Source organism: Musca domestica, unplaced genomic scaffold (genome assembly GCF_030504385.1).
Source record: "Musca domestica strain aabys unplaced genomic scaffold, Musca_domestica.polishedcontigs.V.1.1 1, whole genome shotgun sequence".
NCBI classification, from domain to species: Eukaryota; Metazoa; Arthropoda; class Insecta; order Diptera; family Muscidae; genus Musca; species Musca domestica.
In genome coordinates, this window is record NW_026712114.1 from 171,473 (window position 1) to 194,365 (window position 22,893).

Sequence of the window (22,893 nt, forward strand, 5' to 3'; positions counted from 1 at the left end):
TTTATACATTTTTGAATTCATTAAAACTAGCATTTAAAGTTAACTAAGCAATAAATTACTTCAGCCAATAACCCATGCAATGTGAAACCAATCGAGGTGTTTCTTTATTTAGGCTATTGGCCTGCATAAGGCAAACAATAATTATATAGGTCAGTTATATGCTGACATAGAATAAAATAATAATAAAAACAAAATTAAAAATGTGTTAGTAAAATATGTTCTTTTGAACAAATATTATGCACATTTCTGTTTTTTTCCGACTTTTCGGTCTCAATTCCGAAGAAAAGGTCTTATGAAGTTCTGCACTTTTTTCATTAATTGTAATTTTTTCCCCGACTGCATAACAATAACTACGCATTTTTTGAATCCACAATGTATAAGTACAAAAAACCTGTCAAAGAGCAAGAGCGTGAAACGCACTCCAACGCTACAGCAAGAAAAAATACTACAGACAAATTGCTCAAAAGTCGGACTACGTCGGTCAGACGCGTCGGAAAAAACTGCAGACTTTGAGCAGACGTATCAAACTTCCGACATTTGGTTCGCTGGGTTGATAGTTATTGAGTAGTTGCCAGTGAAATATATAAATTCATGTGCATAATTTTAGGCGGGTACTAATTGAAAAAATGGCTAAACTGTCTAATAAAAATCTATTGAGCAGCGATTTAGCGATGGCTGGGAAGAGAAAAAATATGGTGGGAATTGTATTTCAACAGTTAGTTAAAGTTAATAAAAAGTTACAGAAATTGCCTACAGTCAAGATAAGATATTTAAATATTGCATATGTGCCCTATTGAAGCGAAGGTACGATGATTCCCGAAACCTCGCTTTATTTATAGTTTCGTTGTAAATTGAAGTACTACTGACCTCCCAAATGCCGCATTAAGAGTTCATAGTAAACCAGTAGATAGAGCGTTTTTGTTCTTATGCGAAAATTTATAGGCTGCGCAATAAATTATGTGTGAAGTTGTATATTTTAGATCAAAAAACATTTGATACCTCCATCATCTTCAAAATTTCTAACCACATGCTGATAAGGATGATAAAAAACACTAAGTTCCACACTCTCACACAGTGTTGCTTCGAACAATTTAACGTATAAAAAATATTTTCGAGATCAATAATGCTCTATTAAAAGCTTGGCATGTGCTGGATACGTTTAGGAATTAGTCTCGCATAAATAAACGTAAAACGACTTCGGACAAAAAATTTAATTTTTCAAGTTCTCAAAAAGTTGGAATTTCACCTTACCCTAAGAACATAAATTATTTGTTATTATTTGATTATTTGTTTTTTATGCCCACCCACTAGAGTAGAAACTAATTAAGATAGGAAGTTAAAATTTTGGGCAGAGCAGATTTTTACCCGCAGGCAGGTATATGGTCCACATATAACGGTACCCCTTCTATATTCGGGATTTTGTCACATTTTCGTATGGATTTGTCTGGGATCTGATATATGAAGTTCAAAAACTTTTGTAAATAGACCTACGATTGCATATAGTATCCATATAAAATTACCCCCAGATATTCGGTATTTTCATGTTTTTTATGGAATTGTCTTTCCCGAAAATTGTCTATATAGGTCCACGTATTACCTCATCTCTATATAATGCTATTTCGAGCAATTTAGCTGACACTCTAATTTTTCAAACAGGAGTAACACGGGAGCGCTTTCACGAAAAAAAGGGTGAAGAGTCATATAAAATATAAAACACCATATGAAACTTCGAGCAATTCCGCTAGCGAGCAACTCCCGAGTAAGAAAGAGAAAATCTGGGGCTTCCTTAAAATCTAGGTCTAGGAGTCTATTAATAGAAACCCTTTAAAACTGTTGGGTGCCACATATGATAGTTTTAGTAATTAGGTATTACCCTACAACATTTTAAGTTAAGGTACATTTAGCGTCACTGATAGTCGTACTACTAGTTTCAAGTTAGTGAGGGGTACCATCATGGTACCATTTTGAATATTTTATTCCTATTTCTCAACGGAATGGTTTCAGGTTCGGCATTTTAGTTTTGTAGTGGATAATATTTTATTTATTTTGTGGATATTTTCAACTGAACTATTTGAGATTGGGTAGTTTATGATTTTTGTCATAATTCCCAAAAGATTTTTTTTTTTGGAATGACACACATAAAGTTAGTAATGAAAACTAACCCCTCAAAAAGAAAATGAAAAGTAAACTTTTTACAAAGCCACCCTACGAGGATACCTGCCTTTATAGGGATATTTCTGTATACACATATATATATATATATGTATATTTTTTTTTTTTTTTTTTTTTTTGAATTTGTTTCAAAATTTATTATATGAACATCATAATGGGTATACACTCTTCTGGCGAAAATTGTGTATATGCGTTCATGGTACTATATTCTATATTATGAGACATTTTACAAACAGTATTGAGTATGGTTTATATAAAGTCGGCCAGTAAGCCCAGCTAAAAACTAAGGAGGTTATCAAAAAGCATAACTGTGATTTGAATGCACTAAGTAAAATAGTATCAGTGGGTTTTACCGACGGATGTATACCCCCCGCCTTTAGTTATAATTCCGAAGCACTTTGCCATTATTGACCTATTGGTATTTGATATATATATTACAACGTGCCAGATTACATCCTATACGTTATATGAAATATGTGAAAATTTTTGAAAAAATGTGTAAGGTAACAGATCTAGCGGACCCAAGAATTGCATTTTCATACTTTATCTAATATAGATAAAACCAGTAAAGAAAGCCTTAAAGTCGGGCGGGGCCGACTTTATGATACCCTACTCCACTTTGATAATGTAGTAGATCTCCACATAACAATTAAAAGTTTTTATGGGAGAATTCAATCATACACGCTATGATTATAATTATAATTTAAAGTTCAAAGGACTAAATATCCCGAAGCATTTGTATATTTTAAATTCGGAATTGTATTGCCCATTTGGTGCACAATTAATTCGATATCAGATAAAGATATATATGGGAGCTATATCCAAATCTGAACCGATCTCGATAAAATTTGGCAAAGATATTTCTGAGCTGTATTTGATATATTTCCCTGAATATCGTTGTTACGGAGCGCATATTACGCTTGTGGGTAACAAATATAACAAATCGGATGAACCATATATATGGGAGCCATAGCTATATCTGAACCGATCTTCACCAAATTTGACATACTAGCTTTGACATACTAGCTTTGACATTACATTTGACATACTACTACGGTCTTATTAGACGTTTTATGCACAATAAAATGTAAAACGGACGAAGTTATATATGGGAGCTATATCCAAATCTGAACCGATCTCGATAAAATTTAGCAAATATATTTCTGAGCTGTATTTGAAAAATTTCCCCAAATATTGTTGTTACAGAGTGCACACTACGGCTGCGGAAGACAAAAATAACAAATCGGATGAACAATACATATGTGAGCTATAGCTATATCTAAACCGATTTCGATCAAATTTGGCATACTTATTTTCAGGACTAATTTGGTTGTATTACATGCTATTCGGGCTGATATTACACGTTTGGTGCTCAATAAAAGGCAAATCGGACGAAGATATATATGGGAGCTATATCTAAATTTTGACCGATTATCTCCAATTTCAATAGGGTTCGTCCTTGGGCCAAACAAATGATTTGTGCAAAATTTCATCTGCATAGGGCAATAAATGCGGACTGTACTTTGTTTACAAAAATACATGAACAGACGGACGGACAGACAGACAGACGGACGGACATGCATAAATCGACTCAGAATGTGATTCTTTGCAGATCATCAAAAGGAACTATGGGCTTATCTCGTTTCCCTTAGGCTGTTACAAACAAATGCACAAAGACATAATTCCCTGACCACCTCGTGGTGTAGGGTATAAATATTGGTATATTTGAAGAAAATTGAAGAGTGCTGGATGCTTATATCGAGCATTTTGTTTTCCAAAAATTATGAACTCTATGTGGGGGAGGTACCAGAAGAAATCCGATCTGTACCATATTTTTAACAGATCTGGTGTTGATACGTTTTATGAGCTTCAAGCATACTCAAAATGTTGACCATTTGTGGAGGTGGTATCAGAAGGAGTGGTCCGATATATCCCATTTTCACACCAGACATTGGATTAATATTGTGATGTGTGTAATTTGAGGAGAACCGGATGCTTATTTCGGATTTTATGATCGTTTCGGTTATTCAAAACTTTGACCCTTCGTTAAGGAGGTACAAGAAGGAATGTTCAGATCTCTACCATATTACTTATGAAAATATTAAGATGTGTCAAGTCTGAATGGAATCGGATGTTAAAGTCGTGTTGCATGAGTTTCATAAATATTCAAAACCTTGAGTTAATGAAAATATTGTGATCAGTGTCGAAAACTTCCAATCGAACACTTACATCACATTTTATAATAGTTATAATTATTCAAAATGTTTACCCTTTTTGTGGGAGAGGTATCTGATGGAGTGGACTGATATTGTCCATTTTCGCACCTGTCCTAGCACTAATGCAAGTATTAGGATATGTAAAGTTGGAGCAAAATCAGATTATCCCTTCTCTTTCTGTGCAGCAAAGTATTTTTTTAAATTTCGACCTTTTGTGTGGGAGTTACCAAAATGAGTGGACCAATAATACCCATCTCCGAACTCGATCTAAGTTTCACAATAATATTACGATGTGCAAAGTTTGGATCAAATCGAATACTCTCTTCGAGAGTTATCGCCATGCAGCCACAGAGACAGACAGACGGACGGACATCGCTAGATCGACTCCAAATGTTGTTTCGATGAGGCACGTTTTGCCCGTATCAAATGATATATACCTTCTGTAGCCATATGTCTGATGGTATAAAGAGCAGCAAAGTTCGCCAGGAAAATGTTAGCCTTCTATATCAATTCGTTCGAAGGATAGCGTGATTACAACAGACAGACAGACAGACGGACATCGCTAAATCGCCTTAGAATTTTACGCTGATTCAGAATATATACCCTGTATAGAGGGTATAAAAGGCCTGACACAAACTGTTAGATCGAAACTGCGAAATAGCGGGCACAAACTGAGAGAATTCATATATCCCATGTAGTTTGTGACTCAATTATTTATTCCACCTTGTAGTTTCAGTTTCATGCCACTTTAGCAATGATTCCGACCACTGTGCAGCGTCATTTCCCATCCCTCCAATGATAAGCCGTATCAAAATAAATGGTAAACATTTTTGACTGTTTTATTCTGCAATAATAAATTCTAGATACATACAGATACATATAGATATAAATATTGGTGTGTTCAAATAATTTGCAATATACGTGGCTCGTATTGGGTGTGGTGAAAATATGTTAGCAAGATGCTCCACTTCAGTTTATCTTACTTCCGCTTTAAGCACTTGGCATGGCGGCGGTAGCAGCAGCAGCTCTGGCATTGGCTTCATTTTTGATGACTTTCAATTGATTTTTATACAATTTCATTTGCAGGGCAGAGCATTGTATTTGCATCCATGGGAGGGTGGGTGTGGCAGCGCCAGTGCCGGTACCGGTGGTAGCCTCAGGGGCATTACATTTATTCAAACCCTGCTCAGCACTGGTCATAATGTCCAAAACACGTTGTCTCAAATCCTGGGGCAAATCGGGTCTAATCAATAGTTTGCCAGCCTCTTTTTGTAGAATCATGGTCTGGTAGAATTGGCCGGGTGAGACGCCAGCAAATGCTTGCTGGCCGGGGAAACCCGGATAGAAACCCATGGGTGCTTGGGCCTGGAAAATAAGAATTTAATGTTATGTTTAACAAAATTTTGAAAAATTGCTCTTACCTGAGAGTAGGCCACAGCACAGATCACGAAGACAGCCAAAAAGAATTTCATTTTGATTTAATTGTTAAAATTGAAGCAACCCGTCGTTTGGAAAATTGTGAGATTCGTTTGCAAAGTTCCTCGAGTGAATAATGCTAATACACCCCATCGCTATTGCTTTTATAGATGACGGGCCCAATCCATGAGTCCAAGCATTCATTCATGTCATCCAGCCAGCCAGCTACCGTTTTGCTCTCAAAGACAATCATAGATTGGCGGTAGGCAGATAACATACATACATAGATCTTATCTGGCGCTACCCGAGGCTGATGATTTTCTATATGTTTGTTGTGAATTTTTTTTTTTTTTTTTTGGTTTTGTTGTCGTGCTCCACTCGCCGTCCGCCTGTCAGAATCTTCTGTGTCAGAATGTAATTTTTATTATATTGTTTTTTTTAAATATCTTCTGCAGCAGTCCATATTATCTCGAAAATAACATGAACTGTTTTCTTACAGATAATTTACGATTTCCTGCATCAGCCATATATTGTGCTTTGCAATGACTAATTGAACGGAAATTTTGAATATTTATCTAAGATTTTTCTTTGAATTAGAAACTATATATAGATAAATAAATATAGAGTTATTTATTGCCCTACATTAGCTAGCAGACAGTTTGCCTTCTAGATTTGGATGATGAAATAATGATGGAGATAACGGACATAATTTTTTTTTTTGAAAATTTCAACCATTTGTGGTAGAGGTTGCAGAAGGACTGGAGCGATATTGCCTATATCCGAAATCGATCTAAGTTTGAAAATAATATTACAATGTTCCAAGTTTGGGCCAAATTGAGAGTTATCGGCCAAATCAAATGATACCCTGAGGGTATAATGATTAATGGAGATAAGGCACATAAAATCGCTACATATTTTAGAAATACATTCCAAATACCACGCGACATATATATTTGAATTTGGGCCAAATGTACGCCCCTGTATTCACTTAAAAATGGTAGGAGCTCGAATTAAAATATAGAAATTGAAGTCCAAAGAAGTTAAAAAGTATCAGACGGTTTAGCCGACAGATGTATACCCTCAGGCAATGTTCGATCAATAAAATATATTTCGACTTCTGTTATGATTATTCAAACGATTGATCCACTATGGAGTAGGTTCCAAAGAAATGTGCCAATATTATCCATTTCGTTTCAGATCTAAATAAATATGATATAAATATTTCGATGTGTCAGGTTTGGACTATAATGGTTTGGTATTGTTAATTCGTTGCAAGAAAATAAAACATTTATATCCAATTTTATGCGAAATTATATTTGATTTCCTCACTCGTATTTATGGTTTCTCATCTATAGATGGAAACACCATCCAAGTTATTCCACAGTAATCCAACGGAATGACAACCAAGTACTAATATCAACCAAGTACAATATCAAACATAAATACAAACAAACGAATGCATGTAAATTGCGAAGAGATCAGTAGTTATAAATACGAGTGAGTGAAAAGAAGATCAATCCAACGAGTGCTTATTTCATAAATGGTTACATGGCAACCACGTCCATCAGTCAAACACAAATACAAACAAATGAATACATGTAAATTGCGAAGCTATAAATACGAGTGAGTGAAAAACAAGTAAAAAAGCTGTAAGTTCGGCCGGGCCGAACTTTGAATACCCTCCACCATTTGGAACGAATTTGGCAAAAAAATCCGTTAAAACTTCTGTTAAATTCTTAAAAATATCGAATGTAGCTATTATATTAGGGTCTATACGACGACATGAACCTGCGTAGGTAACATAAGCCATTACAATATTCAAATACGAAACTTAAAAAAAATCGGTTATAATGTCGATAAAATCAAAATACCGAATATAGGAAGGTACCCTTATATGGTTGCTATGCGAAGACGTGGACCTAAACAGACGATTTTCTGTCTTAGGCTGTAGTATCCCTTACGAACATCAAATACCAAATTTGAAACAATTCCGGCGAATAAATTCGATAAAATCATCAAAATGCCGAATAGCGGGGGGTACCGTTATATGGGGGCTTTACGGATAGGTGAACCTGCACAGACAATTTTCTGTCTTAGGCTGTAGTATCCATTATGAACTTCAAATACCAAATTTGAAACAATTTCGGTGAAGAAATTCGCTAAATTCATCAAAATCCCGAATATCGGGAGGTACAGGTATATGGGAGCTATACAAAGACATGGACCTGCGCAGACAATTTTCTGTCTTAGGCTGCAGTATCCATTACGAACTTCAAATACCAAATTTGAAACATAACCAGTGAAAAATGTCGCTAAAATCATCAAAATACCGAATATCGGGAGGTACAGTTATATGGGGGCTATATGAAGACGTGGGCCTACATGACCTATTCACGAACTTAACCTGCCTACTAGAAAAATAAAAACGTGTGCAAAATTGTAGCCTTCTATCTCAATTCGTTCGAAAGCGTGATTACAACAGACATACAGACGGACAGACAGACATCGCTAAATCGGTTTAGTATTTTACGCTGATCAAGACATAGTGTTGTAGGGTATAAAAAGCAAACGCATAATTTTCACTTTTGGTATATAAATTTCGAATATAATTTTCATAAAAACTATTGCACCTAGATATATAGTTTATTCTGAGATTTATATTGAAATGTTGTGTAAAATATTTCCTCCTTTGGCATCTTTCGTCTAAAACGAAATTTTATGTTACTTTCAAGCGTCAACTCGAAAAAAGTCAAAGGAAAATTAGATCAAAAATATATGGGAATTTTTTGTTTTTGGGAACATTGATGCAAATATTTTTTTAATATACAGTCTTATCTTTGGTGAGGTGTACTTAACTTTGACCTTGAGAATTTTTTTGTCTTTGACGTCATCCTTCTAAAATTATGCATTATTGGAGACTTTTGCACAAACTCATAAAAAGTATATTTTTATACCCTCCACCATACATAGTATGGAGGGTATATTAAGTTCGTCATTCCGTTTGTAACTCATCGAAATAATAATTCTAGACCCAACAAAGTACATATTCTTGATCAGCCCATCCATATGTCCGTCTATTGCAATCACGTTACAGTCAAAACAAATTAAGATAGGAAGCTAAAATTATGCACAGATCTGAATTTTGTCTGAAGGCAAGTCAAGTTCGAAGATGGGCTATATCGGTCGACGATATCGTATAGCTCCCATATAACGGTACCCCCATATTCGGTATTTTGATGATTTTAGCCACATTTTTAAGGGAACTGTCTGAAATTCTACACATGGAGTTCCATGTGAGCACTTTACGCCCTGAAAGAGAACTCGCTATATAGGTCCGCCGGTATTCAGTATTTTGATGATTTTAGCAACACTTTTCAACGGAATTGTCTGAAATTCTACACAAGGAGCTCTTTGTGAGTACCTTATCCCCTGGAAGATAATTATCCACGACATCGTATACCCCCCTTTAAAGGGCACCCCCCATTTTCGGTGTTTTGATGATTTTAGCCACATTTTTCAACGGAGTTGTCTGTAATTCTACACAAGGAGTTCTTTGTGAGTACATTACCCCCATGCATAGATTTGTCTATATAGGTCTACAATATCGTATATCTGCCCATATATCGTCACCCTACGATATTCGGTATTTTTAAGGTTTTAACAAAATTTTTAATGGATTTTATTTATTTATTTATTTTTTTATTTTATTTTATTTATTTATTTATTTTTTTTTTTTGAAAATTTCCTAATTTGTCGCAAATGGTGAATGGTATCCAAAGTTCGGTCCGGCCGAACTTACTGCTTTTTTACTTGTTAAACCTAAAATTTGTTTCTAATACATATGAATTCCTAGCGTTTGGTTAAGGTTTAGACTTTCGACGTTTTGTGAGACCTATAGTAGAAATCTGTGACATATGTTTTTGGTTCGCTTGTTTGCTAAAAAGAGGGGGAACTTGCCACCTCCATTGGTTACGTGTCTTCTTTTTTAACTCTACTTTCATAATCTGCTGGATTTCAACTGTAATTATTTTTTGTGTCGCACAGTGTAATATAGCCACTTTTTCACCTACCAGCATCTTGGCATTTAATTCCTGTTCCTTAATTGTGGGAATAGTTTGGTTGAACAACGAAACTCATCCGCCAAAAATCCCTATCTATGCTAGGAGGCACTGTGCCCGTGATTGTGTCTTGGAAAACACTTTCCTTTACCCGAACATCAATATGTTTCGGTTGTTCTCTGAAGTGGTCCTTGCTACAAAGAGCTTTCCCATGTTATATGATGATATTGTAGCATCATCATAGACAAATAAAGGTATAGACTAAAAAGTTTTAAAATTTACCCCTTCCGGCAGATGTCACTCGAATTGGAAAACCATTTAATTATTTTTCTGCTAGTTAAGTTTTATATTTGGGTAATGTCAATGTAACGAAGTCGCTGTTTCGTCTTCATTTGGTAAATAATAATAATTCATAAAAATATTCAATATTTTGCCTTTTGAGAGAATTAAAGCACTTTTTTCAAAGATAACAGATGAAACAAAGTTTTAGTCTATACCATAGACAAATAAAGGTATAGACTAAAAAGTTTTAAATTTTTCCCTTCCGGCAGATGTCACTATTATTGATCTTGGGCCAACCAAGTCACTCAGGGCTAGTGAAGTCACTCGACTTCGAAAACAATTTATTAATTTTTCTGCTATTTAAGTTCTATATTTTTATATTTCACGACATATTTGGATAATATAAAAGTAAACAAAGTCGATGTTTCGTTTTTAATTGATAAATAATAAAGAATCATAGAAATGTTTAATATTTTGTATTTTGAGAGAATTGAGTGAGTCTACTGAACCTCTCTCACAGCATGAACGACATCTATTGAAGCACTTTTTTCAGAGATACCAGATGAGACAACTTTTTAGTCTATACCTAATTTGTCTATGTCTATACCATTATTTATTTATTTTAGGGCGAAATCTACCTGTCAATGATACTATCTATATTTACTGCCATCTAACGACGAATAGTAATATTACGGGCAAAAGATTACCATGACAACACTGTTTTCGTACAAGTGGCAACATTGAATTCCAACTGTTGAATTTATGAACACTTTCGAATCAGAAAAATACCCTTGCAAAAAAGGTATATTAAAAAGCAAACGATTAGTTTTCCAATTTATTTATTTACAAAAATATTAAATGAATTACGATTTATTTTATTTAACCCCCTTAAATAATCACATGTTTGGAGAACAATTTTTTATGAATGAACACAACGAGAATCCTTCTCTCCACCCACCCACTCTATCTGACGAAATTCCTGTACACCAAGCAACCTACATTTAAGCCCCACGACTACGTAATATTTATATATACACACAAAAAAAATTAACTTTGTACCTACATACATATATTTTTACACATAAAATGACGACATTCATGCGTAACGAGTTACGGATTTATCTCTCATTTACGATGTTGGGTCTTAAAACGTTTTTTCTTTTCTCTGCCAAAAACAACAACTGATGGACATCCCCTTCCATTCATGGCATGGCGTCAGCATGTCTGGCTCTATAGTTTTATTAAAACGAAATTCTCTTTGCTTCGATTTGTTTTTATTACTCATTATTTGAAATTTTCTTTTCGTGAACATTGCAAAAAAAAAAAAAAAACATTGGCGAAGGAAAATCATCCCCAAACAGGCGCAATACTGTAGTAGCCTTCAACTTGACATTTTATTTTTCTCAGTGCTCAAAGAGATAGAGCGAGAGAGAGATTCTAGTGTTTACCGGTTAACCACGTAGTGATTACTTCGTCGTAAAAAGCAAAGTCAATGAATTTAATGCCGGCGTCGTTATTCCAATGGCAAATACAGTTATATTTTGTTGAGAATGACCTATTTTAATTATTTCAATTATATATGAACTAATTTACTTTTACATTAATAATTTTTTTTATAATGGTAAACGTAGACGAAGAAGAAGCTATTTACATCAAGTTCTTCAAAAAAGGATTTTTGATTTCAATACCTGACATCTAGCTTAATGTAAGTGTCATACAATCAGTCGGCGAATATCAATAACACAGTTTTTACCGACCAGAGATATATAGGCGTATTTCAGAATCAGAATATTGCAACATATTCCCATACCGCTACATATCATTAAAAAATTAATAATAAAATTTCGAAAAGTTCTCCGAACTGCTTTCTTCGACAAGGAATCCTCTACTTGAATTTGTTCTTAATTATAATATAGTAATAATATAATTCAATTGTACTTAATTATTAATTATTTTTATTTTATTAATTGTTTATTAATAAATTTAAGATCGAAATCTCCTTTTCTTGGTTTAATATTTTTTTTTTATTTCCTTGATTTTTAAAATAAACCAACAATTGACCACTACACAGGCAGGCGGCTACTATAATCCAACATCAATGACGGCGTCTAATTACGCATCAATTTTGTTCAACCGGCCTTGCTCTCTTCCGAGATTCTCATCGGAGATAGAATTGCTCGAGAAAAATTAAATTGTGTAAAACGTTCGGTGAGAGTAAACCAAACTTGCGAAAAAAGTAGAACACACACAAAAAACGGGAAGAAAAAACAATTAGCAATAAACGCCTAACAATAAATTCTGAAATAATCGTCAAAAAATCTGCACAATAACTAAATTATAAGAGATAGAGTGAAAATATTCCAATTCGAATGTCAATTTAGTCCAAAAATATAAAACGCGAAAAACGAAAGAAAGGCAAAAATTAAGCTGAAGGTGATTGATTTTTCCTCACTACCCGTTATCGTTGTCGTCGTCGTCGTTGCCATTGCCGTGCGTGTGTATATATCGTTCGTTGGTTACACTTGGTGCTGCTGGTGGTATTTGGAGAAAGCAATCAAGCAGAAGCAGCAGAGGAGAAGAAGAAAATACAGGCAGCAGTCAGCCAGTCCGCTGTCGTCGTGGTAGTAATAAAACAAAAAGTCCATTAAGTCGTGTTTAAAACGACCCCTTCCCCATTGATAAGATTTTCGAGAAGACAACAACACCAGCCTAAAAATGGCCTTTGCAGGATTCAAGAAACAAATTAACAAAGCCAATCAGTATGTGACGGAAAAAATGGGTGGTGCCGAGGGCACCAAACTCGATTTGGATTTCATGGAAATGGAACGCAAAACAGACGTAACCGTCGAACTGGTCGAGGAACTGCAGGTGAAAACCAAAGAATTCCTACAACCAAATCCCACGGCCAGAGCCAAGATGGCAGCCGTCAAGGGCATCTCGAAATTGTCTGGACAGGCAAAATCGAATACGTATCCTCAGCCCGAAGGCCTTTTGGCTGATTGTATGTTGACTTATGGCAAAAAGTTAGGCGAAGACAATAGCGTTTTTGCGCAGGCGCTAGTTGAGTTTGGCGAAGCGCTGAGGCAAATGGCCGATGTGAAATATTCTCTGGATGACAATATCAAACAAAACTTCCTGGAACCACTGCATCACATGCAAATGAAGGATTTGAAAGAGGTTATGCATCATCGAAAGAAGCTGCAGGGACGGCGACTTGACTTCGATTGCAAACGTCGCCGACAGGCCAAAGACGATGAAATACGTAGTTCCGAGGAAAAGTTTGCCGAATCGTTGCACCTTGCCCAAATGGGTATGTTCAACTTGCTCGAGAATGACACCGAGCAAGTATCGCAACTGGTAACTTTCGCCGAGGCTTTGTACGAATTTCACTCTCAGTGCGCTGATATTTTGCGCGGTCTGCAGGAAACGTTGCAAGAGAAACGGGAAGAAGCCGAATCGCGTCCTAAACCGGAATTTGTGCCCAAAACTCTACTCGATTTGAACTTGGACGGAACGGGCAATGACACGGAGAGCTCGGGCACACCAGCCCACCATAGGGCGGCTGGTGCATCTCCGCTGCCATCGCCTATGCGTTCACCGGCAAAATCGATGGCCACAACACCGTCGCGACAACAGATGCAGCCCTATTGCCAGGCGTTGTACGATTTCGATCCTCAAAATCCCGGCGAGTTGGGCTTTAAAGAACATGAAATTATTACGCTTCTGAGTCGCGTCGACGAAAATTGGTTTGAGGGCTCAATCAACGGTCGCACTGGCTACTTTCCACAATCGTATGTGCAGGTGGTTGTGCCACTGCCAAATGGTAATTAAATAGCAAACACAAACAAACACACAAGGATTATGAATGATGATGATGCTACAACTAACTAATGATGATGATGATAATAATGATGTGAAAAAATGACCCAACCAACAACTGACATCCAAGCCAAACAACACCAGGAAGGAGGCTGTTTCTCTCGATAATGATTATTGCGATATTGATGATGATAATGATGCTAACAATGTTGATTATGCATATTATATAGCTTCAATGATTATGACATGCTGCAGAAGAAAATATATAGATACATATATACATATATTGGAAAAGTAAGTTTTATATAAGACCATCTTATATTGTATTATGTATTTTAGTTGAGAGGCTGGGGAAGAACTCTAAAGTAATGGATAAATTAATGAATTTTTTCAGTGTCTATGGAACAGCATATATTTAAAGAAAACAAGCAACAACAAAAAGAATTGGCAAACAATAACTAATTTATAATGAAAGCAAAAACCAAAAAAAAGCAAAAGAGAAATTAATTAAACTTAAATTATTGCAAGAAAAACATCTTTAATTACAATTAAATTTTACAATTTAAATGTTAATTATAAAACAAAAAACAATTTATGAAAAAAAAACCAACTGAAAATTCGAGATAAATTAAAAGATAACAAAAGAGATACAATTTTAACGAGAAACATTTAACATCAACATTTAGTCAAACATTTTTAAAATGATAAAAAAACAATGCTTCAATTTTTTGGAAAAAAAAAAAAAAAACTTAACGACATTTGAAAAATATAGTTTTTAGTTTTTCAATTTAGTTTTGGTTGGTATTTTTATAGTTTAAATTAAATTTTTCTTTTTTTCTTTTAAAATTATTCCTATTTTGCGGATCAGACATATTAAACGTCATAAATGACAAACCCATTTTGCAGGCCCTTTCTCTCACAAGTTCAAGTTTTCATCCACAGAAAATAGATACCTATTAAATATGAAATTCGTTCAATTCCCTTAAATGGTTTTTACAATTTATTGCTTACGCTGATTTCGACACAAACTGATCTATTTTTATTGCCATTTTTTTGTACACAAATCTTATCGCTGTGATTATCACTTGATACTTTTTATCAGCTACATGTTTACATTCCAGAAACATATTAGCGGTTATTATCAGTTTGTCCAGTAGAATAATTGCAAAAATGTGTTTGGTATATTTTACCCGAAACCCAACCATTTTCCAAATTTATGCCTAAATTTTCGGCCGTTTAGACATTTAAGAAATTAGGCAATCGAGACACTATCTTTCTTTGCCGCTAACGAAGCATACGAGATGGACTTTTGCACTGTCTGTGTCGTCACCATTTTCTTCACCTTGGGTTGCTGTTCCTCAGTTGACCGTATTTTCTTCACAGCCACTGGCTGAGAAGGGGACTTGGTCACCTTCGATGCTGCTACCTTCAGTTAGATTGGCAACTCAGCAGAAAAGATAACCTTATGTCCGCTCACTATCGCTCTGCCCTGTCCACCTGTTTTTTCACCACGTTCTCCGATGTAGCGGGTTGTTTTGATGTATCAACTGATGGGTATAGCAGACTTCGGTTTCGATGGTTTAGCAGACTTCGATTTCCTCTTCTTCCTGGCGGCCTTTTTGTAGACTTAACCTTACCCTCCCTTGCTTTGGAGGTTGATATCTGTCACCTCAGGATCCCCTTTTGAAGGCTTCTTTGTTTCAGTCTCCTTCAACACCACCTTCCTAAGATGAGCAGGGGTTTCCCGCATTCGTCGGGAGGCCTCGTACTGTTCTGCATTCGCGGATTCTGTTTAGTGTTGTTTTAGGATATGTTCTCTTGAACTTCCTAACGAACTTCATCCTGATAAACTGCAGTTCGTTATTAGTACAATTCCCTTTTCCATGGCCATCCCTTCGGATGTACTAATTTGCTTAATCCAACCCCTTTCAAATTTCGAAAATTCGACCACCTTCACAGACTGTAGCTAAAGATCGCCAGAAGTATGTTAAGTTAGTTTGGCAGGCAATTAAGTAGATGCGGAGTTTTATGCCGGGCTTTACCACACGCCGGTCAACTTTTCATCAATTTACGCCCAATGCACCATCCTGAACGTAGTTGGCCGAGAACTACCCTGGTTTCTCTAGGCAGATGACGTGCTTCAGCTGCAATGTATGGGAGGTTGTTGTGGCAACTCCTACTGCCATGTCCTTCAGATTCTTCTCAAACTGATTTTGCTTCTAAGACCTAATTGAAGAAGAACACAACCTGCATAGGTTGTTTCCATGGGGAGTGAGATGAATAGGTTTGGCTGGGCTGTGAAAGAGGTGTAACGTGTCAAGGTGGCCTGTGCCACAAATTGCGGCGGCTGCACCATTCGGATCTTAATTGTGCTTAAACTACTAGGATTTGTCGGGGCAGGTATCAAAAGAACACGGGCATGTATTTGCTGGATTCGAATCAATCCGGGGCATAGAACCGGCCGTCGCGAGATTGTGGTTTGGAGTCATTGTTGTCGGTTCGCTTACCTTAGTGGGCTGTAACCAAAGATGGATGGGGTGGATCCAAGAACTATCCAGATCCAGATAGGCTTCTTTATCTAAACTACTAGGATTTGTCGGGGCAGGTATCAAAAGAACACGGGCATGTATTTGCTGGATTCGAATCAATCCGGGGCATAGAACCGGCCGTCGCGAGATTGTGGTTGGGAGTCATTGTTGTCGGTTCGCTTACCTTAGTGGGCTGTAACCAAAGATGGATGGGGTGGATCCAAGAACTATCCAGATCTAGATAGGCTTCTTTATCTAGAGTCTCTCTGTTATAAGGTTCTCCCTCTCTACATCATGTAGGCCTTTCCTGATACGCCTGTTAAGACTTTTTGTCACCCAATTTTGATTGGTATCCAATCTATTTGTACAATCTATATGTACCCATTCAAAGCAGGATCATACTCACACATTCTTGTGTCTAGACAGAAAACGGGGTTTCTAGTCCTTTTTTTCTGATTCCGTTATAGGATATTTATTATTTATTTATTTCAATTTATTTGTGTTTTGTTTTTATATCTAGGTTTTTACGCATTTGTTTACATTTGCAATTTGTTTAAATTGTTCTTTGATATAGTTGTTATATTCCAAAGTAGTGCCTGCAATAAAATATTTCAATTATATCAAAATGCAATTTAAACCGCCCCCAGAAAAGAAAAAAAACAGCCCTTATACGAATTTTTATTAAAAATCCCTAAAAACCTCTCAAACTATTACATTATATATTTATATATTTATTATAAAAATAAGAATTATACAATTTATATGTGTCTATTCCAATGACGATTCTGTTCTTAAAATTGCCACAAATCAAAAACAGATTACAAAAATTTATTTAATTTTTAACAACAAAACAAAAAAATCTACCCAACATACCTTACCAAATGAGATACAACAAATATAAAAAATATATTATTTTTCTATAATATTTAAATGTCCTCAAGAACCTCCTCCCCCACTTTATACAATATAACTACAATTTACTCAAAAAGGGATGATGTATCTATCTTTTTTAATGTTTACTATGTGTATTTTTGACCTCATTGTGTTTACTTTATAAGCAAGCAGTTATTTTTGTACAATCGACAAACAAATCTACAAAATTTAGAAAACACATTTAGTTACACATCATTAATTTATTTATTTTTTGTTGTTGTACATACATATATTTTATATATAAGTGGGCACATCTTTGTTTATGATAAACACCTTAAAGAGTATGGACATTTTTATTTTTTTGTTTTTGCTTCGTTTGATATTTTGCCAATTTTTCAAATCAATTTTATGCTGACTAAGTGTGCATCATCAACGTCATTATTGTCACCATAAATTTGCCATATATTCTATGGCTAATTTACACAGGGCAACAAAATGGAAAGCAATTAATTTTCACGGGCAATGCAATCTGCAATTAAAATTGTATTGCTTGCACGATTGTCTAAAAACCTAGTTCAAATAAAAAGGCCTACTGTATAAGATCGGACAACAGTTTGTCAATAAACTTAGTGGCTTTGGCTCTATTGTGATTTGTCTTTCTTTAATTTTCAAATCACAATTTTGTGTTTTAACAGCAAACTTAGTAAGGTTTGTTGGTCGACCTTATATGGGCCTTGACATAAAGTGAACCCATTGCGTATAAATTATTTTTGAAATCTAATGAATGTGCTTTTGACGTGTATCGAAGAAGCTTTAAAGATTATATCCCGTAGATTTTTCATATATGTAGACTGCCCAGTTTTATATAATTTTATTCCCAAAGATTTTGTCTACTGCCAACACAGAAGACGTTAAAGTTCGTGTTTTCTCCAATACAACATCGTTTTTCTTGTTCATCTAAGTTCCGTAGCACTGTGTTCTATTTAAAATAATTGTGTCGTTATGTTTTATATATTTAACAAGTTGGGACTTACTGTATCGCCTACATTTTATAAATAAATTTTAATTGTAGCATTAAAATATATTTATAGATATTGTTTTTGGTAGATTCCTTTGCCTATATATCTATATTTATAAATATTGTTTTTGGTACATTCCTTTACCTTTATACAAAAAAGTACAACATTTTGACAAACACACCCTCAAATGCCTATGATGTTTGCTTGAGAACTGCATATTCGTTTATTTTCTCCTTTTCTCGGAGGTTGCAGTTACCCACAATAATATTTTATATTGATTATCTTCCCTGGCTGGAGGAATGATAGAGAAATTGCAAAGAATGGGAGTACCATCCTCCATATTACATCCATGAGTATAAATTGTTACAACGTTAACGGGTTGGTATCGCAAATACAGTTATTAATTGCTCGAAATTCACATGTGCTGATATGTAGTTACCATTACCTCTCTTCTTTAATATTCTCTGATATTTCAGTTAGTAGTCGTAACAAATATAGAGATGGTATTGATTGGTTCAAGTATGTGCAGCTACACGGGAGACGACAACTTCTTCACCCGGAAGAATAAAGTTTTTGGCGATAGGAGAAATAAAGAAGCGAAAATTAGAAGAAAGAGTTTATAGAATGAAATGTAGTTAACAGGGTGGTCTGCCTAGCCAGTGGAATGCTTGTAGCAAACTTGTAAATGATAATGGGATCTGTGTCGTTAGAGCAAATCGTGGGTCGCAAAGTTTTTTTTTTCGAATCATTACCGACAGGATCGTCTTTCGATCTTCACATCTATCTATCCTTCTTTGCCGCCACCGAAGCATACGAAACGACGGCCTGATATACCGTCTGTGTAGTCACAATTTGCTTTGAGTTGCTCAGTTGACCGCAGTGGGTTTAGGGGCCCTCGAGGCTGCTTCCTTCGGCGAAATTAGCATCTCGCAAACAAGACGGTCTTATGCCGGCTCACTGTAGCGTTCTTTGTAGTTGACCTGACCTTTTCCGTTATAACGTGTTTTGTTAATGCATCAACAGATATAGCTTCGACTGAGCCGGTTTTAAGGCCTGCGGTTCATTTGTCTCTTTTTCCCTTGCTTTGGAGGTTTTTGTTACTTTTGCAGCAGTTCCTACTTCTGTGTCCGTTCTGTTTCTTGTCAACCGAGTTTTGCTTCTGAAGAACGCAACCTGTATAAGTTGGGTACGTAGCGATACCGGAGCATTGTTTGTCTGGGCAGTGAAGAGATATACATTGTGTGTCATGTGGGCCTGTGCCATATGCTGTCAATCCGTATCCAATACGAATTAACGTGGCTGCACCATCCGGATCCTAATTGTGACAAACCACTCGAGCTTGTCGGGGCAGTTCTCGATGGGAGGGGAATGATCTCTGAGTATGGTATTCAATTTACTTTCCTCCATGGCATCTGGGACCGCGTCAGAGTGAATAACAATTAGTCCTGCTTGATAGTAGATCACCAGACCTATCAAGCAGGGGCTCTCTCTTATTCCTCTGTACATCTCTCTCAAGATCATGTAAGCCTTTCCTTACCTTCGGGAATCCTGCTTATCGGAAGCTCTTTCGCGTTTTTGGTGTCTGGAGAACTCAATGACAACGCCGCTCTGTCCTGCTTCTACCTCAATTCCCTATGCTTTAACAACAACAATTCCACGGTAGATTGTTGGTATTTGCGGACAAATTAGTGTGGGGCCGCAGGTCGAATTTCTTTGGGGCCAATCCCTCCTCGTCAGACAGGGACCTTCTCAGAAGTCTACGGGCATACAGACTGCAAACACTGTAACACTGGCGGAAACGTAGTCGCATAACAACCAGCATTAGGGGTCTCTTTATTTGAGGCCAGCACAGAGGTTTGACTATTTTAGAGGCGGCCAGACATAGCCTTGTCACTCTAAGAATCATTGGCACTCTGGTGTTTAAGCCGAGATTTTTGCCCGCTGACTGACCACGACTGCTTATTCAAATTTCAGGAACCCAATATATCTACTGGGCTTTCAACTATCCACGTCCTGTGTACGCATCGGATAGCAACCAGCTATGCTTCCCGAAGTCAGAAGTATAGCCATACTTGCCCGGATCGGTAGCAGATTTTTTTTGTTTTCAATGAAAATGAACAGAGGCTTAAACAACAAAGTGTTTAACCTAATTTCACAGATGTCGATTTGGCTTTTTTCACTGAATCGGTATGTGTGATCTTCCAGAATGACTGGAAAAATACAATATTTAGAATATTTTATAAATTCCGTTCACAAATCTTTTTGCCATAATTGCAAAACATAGTCTTTTGGGACCTATTGATTTATAAGAAATTTTTATTTACCGGCCAGGTCTTACCCGAAATGATCAAGTTTGATATTTAAAACATTGTCTTTTCATGGAAGGTAAACATTGGAAAATTATCTGATTGGTCTGATTGGTGAGCTTAACAAATTTAATTTAGTACAACATATGTTCCATTTAAAAACACCTTTTGTCTTCTTTTCTGATTCTTTTATACTTTGAAGTTTTTTCTCTTTTAAACATAATTTATTTATAAAATCCCCTTAATGCAAATTTTTATATTAATTTATTTTCCACTATTTTTTATTTCTTTCATTTTCAGATTCCATCATTAGGCCCACTATTGCCATACACACCACATAGAAATTAGAAACAATATTGCTTATTTAAAATATATTTTTGTTTATTATTATTAATTTTTGTTACCAATCATAAAAGTAAAACTTTTTTAATTTGTAAGACATACCTAAGATATATACAAATATACATAGCTTATTAACCATACTATCACACGTCCACCCTTACCTGGTAACTGCTTGTTTACAAGGCAAAATATTGAATGTATGAATATTTTTTATAATAGAAACAATAAATAATAATAATAAAAAAAAATACAAATTAAATCAAAATTCTATGATCCTCCACAATTCTTCTGTATTCCAAATTCTCTATTTCTCTCTACCTTTATTATATTACTATAAATGTGTGTTGTTTATTTTGTTATTTATTATTATGTATTATTATTATAATTATATTAAATTATACAATATATGAAATTTTTAAGGCTAAACAATTTAAATTAAAAGAGAAAAACAAATTAATTATTAATAATAATCTAAAATTATATACATGTATATTTATTAATAAATAAAACAGAAAAACAAAAACAAACAATAAAAAATTATATTTATTATTATGATTAAAGAAAAACAATACAAACAAAAACAACAAACTCTTTAGTGAGTTTTTTTAGGTTAACCCAAATAGACAAATGACAAAATGGTCAATAAAAAAGGCTCCTAGGTAAACATGAAAATGATTATGAAGAAGAAAAAAACAACAACAACATATAACACCTAAAACAATACCTTATTTATTATAACTTATTGAAGAAAAGTAAAAGCAAAACGAAACATATAATTAACCAATAAAATATTAACAAGACACAATACCAATGTCTAATTCCTCTTCCTCCTCCTCCTCCTGCGCCTACTATCTTCCCCCCATCTCCCTAGAAAAACAACAACAACAACAATAATAATTCTGAAAACAAAAGTAAAAACCAAACTGTCTCATGTTGGAATATTAATTATACAACATTATTATATATTATACACCTATTAAACTACTTATATAATATCTATTGAAAACCAATTAAATAAATTAACAAACAAAAACAATAATATTTATAAAATAAAAAAAACCACAACAAGAACAACAAAACCGATAACCTAATGAAAAAGAACAACAACGTTTGGACTAATGTATGGAAAAACAAAGATATTATATTAACAGAGTTTCGCTAAGAAGGTATATCCTTAATCCTTATTAAGCCTATACAACAACAATAATAAAGAAAACAATATACTCCGCATAGAATTACTAACTACAACATGAATAACAAAATGCAAAAACAAAAAGACAAGAAGTAAAAGCAAACAAACAAAGAAAAAAACCACAAAACAAAAACAAATTGTGTATGATTTATGGTATAATGGAATAACGGTATTTTTTGGGATTTAAACCACAAATGAACTCAAAACAATAATAATTGTAATTTTCAAAAAAAAAAAAAAAAAAACAAATAAAGTAATAATAAAACAAAAAAACATAAGACAACTAAACACAGTTATATTTATTAAATAATATTAAAAATAAAACAAACAATTATTATTAAAACAATAGTTTTATTGTGATGCGTTTACATTACTAGAAAAAAACATAAATATAAACATGTGTACTTATATCTCACAGTTCAATGTTAAGGGAATAAAATTCCTTATTGCAGTTAGGTGGTAAATGCGGTTTAAATCGAAAAGAGAAGATTGGATGTTTTCCATCAGAAACAATTGAAAATAGGAGTAAAAGAGATGAGTAATGAATTGAACTTGAAGAATAACATTTCAAATTTATTAGCCAAAACTATGAAGAACACTTGTTTAATGGATGAGAAGCCCAATTTATAGCAACAGTGCTTGAACTAAAACATTTTTTATATTGGTCATT

The 22,893-nt window shown here is 34.8% G+C and overlaps 2 protein-coding genes across 2 annotated transcripts; one reads left to right on the forward strand and one right to left on the reverse strand.

The window, feature by feature from the left end:
- Positions 1-5,202: 5,202 nt before the first annotated feature.
- LOC131800838 (uncharacterized) lies at positions 5,203-5,967 on the reverse strand. Its single transcript, XM_059118632.1, has 2 exons — positions 5,810-5,967; positions 5,203-5,753 (listed from the first exon to the last, which is right to left on the reverse strand). The coding sequence occupies exons 1-2, from the start codon at positions 5,858-5,860 to the stop codon at positions 5,379-5,381; spliced, it is 426 nt and encodes a 141-aa protein (XP_058974615.1). The 5' UTR covers positions 5,861-5,967; the 3' UTR covers positions 5,203-5,378.
- A 6,331-nt stretch (positions 5,968-12,298) lies between these two features.
- On the forward strand, positions 12,299-21,568 carry LOC131806283 (endophilin-A). Its single transcript, XM_059130270.1, has 2 exons — positions 12,299-14,257; positions 20,990-21,568. The coding sequence occupies exon 1, from the start codon at positions 12,860-12,862 to the stop codon at positions 13,973-13,975; it is 1,116 nt and encodes a 371-aa protein (XP_058986253.1). The 5' UTR covers positions 12,299-12,859; the 3' UTR covers positions 13,976-14,257; positions 20,990-21,568.
- The last annotated feature ends 1,325 nt before the right edge of the window (positions 21,569-22,893 follow it).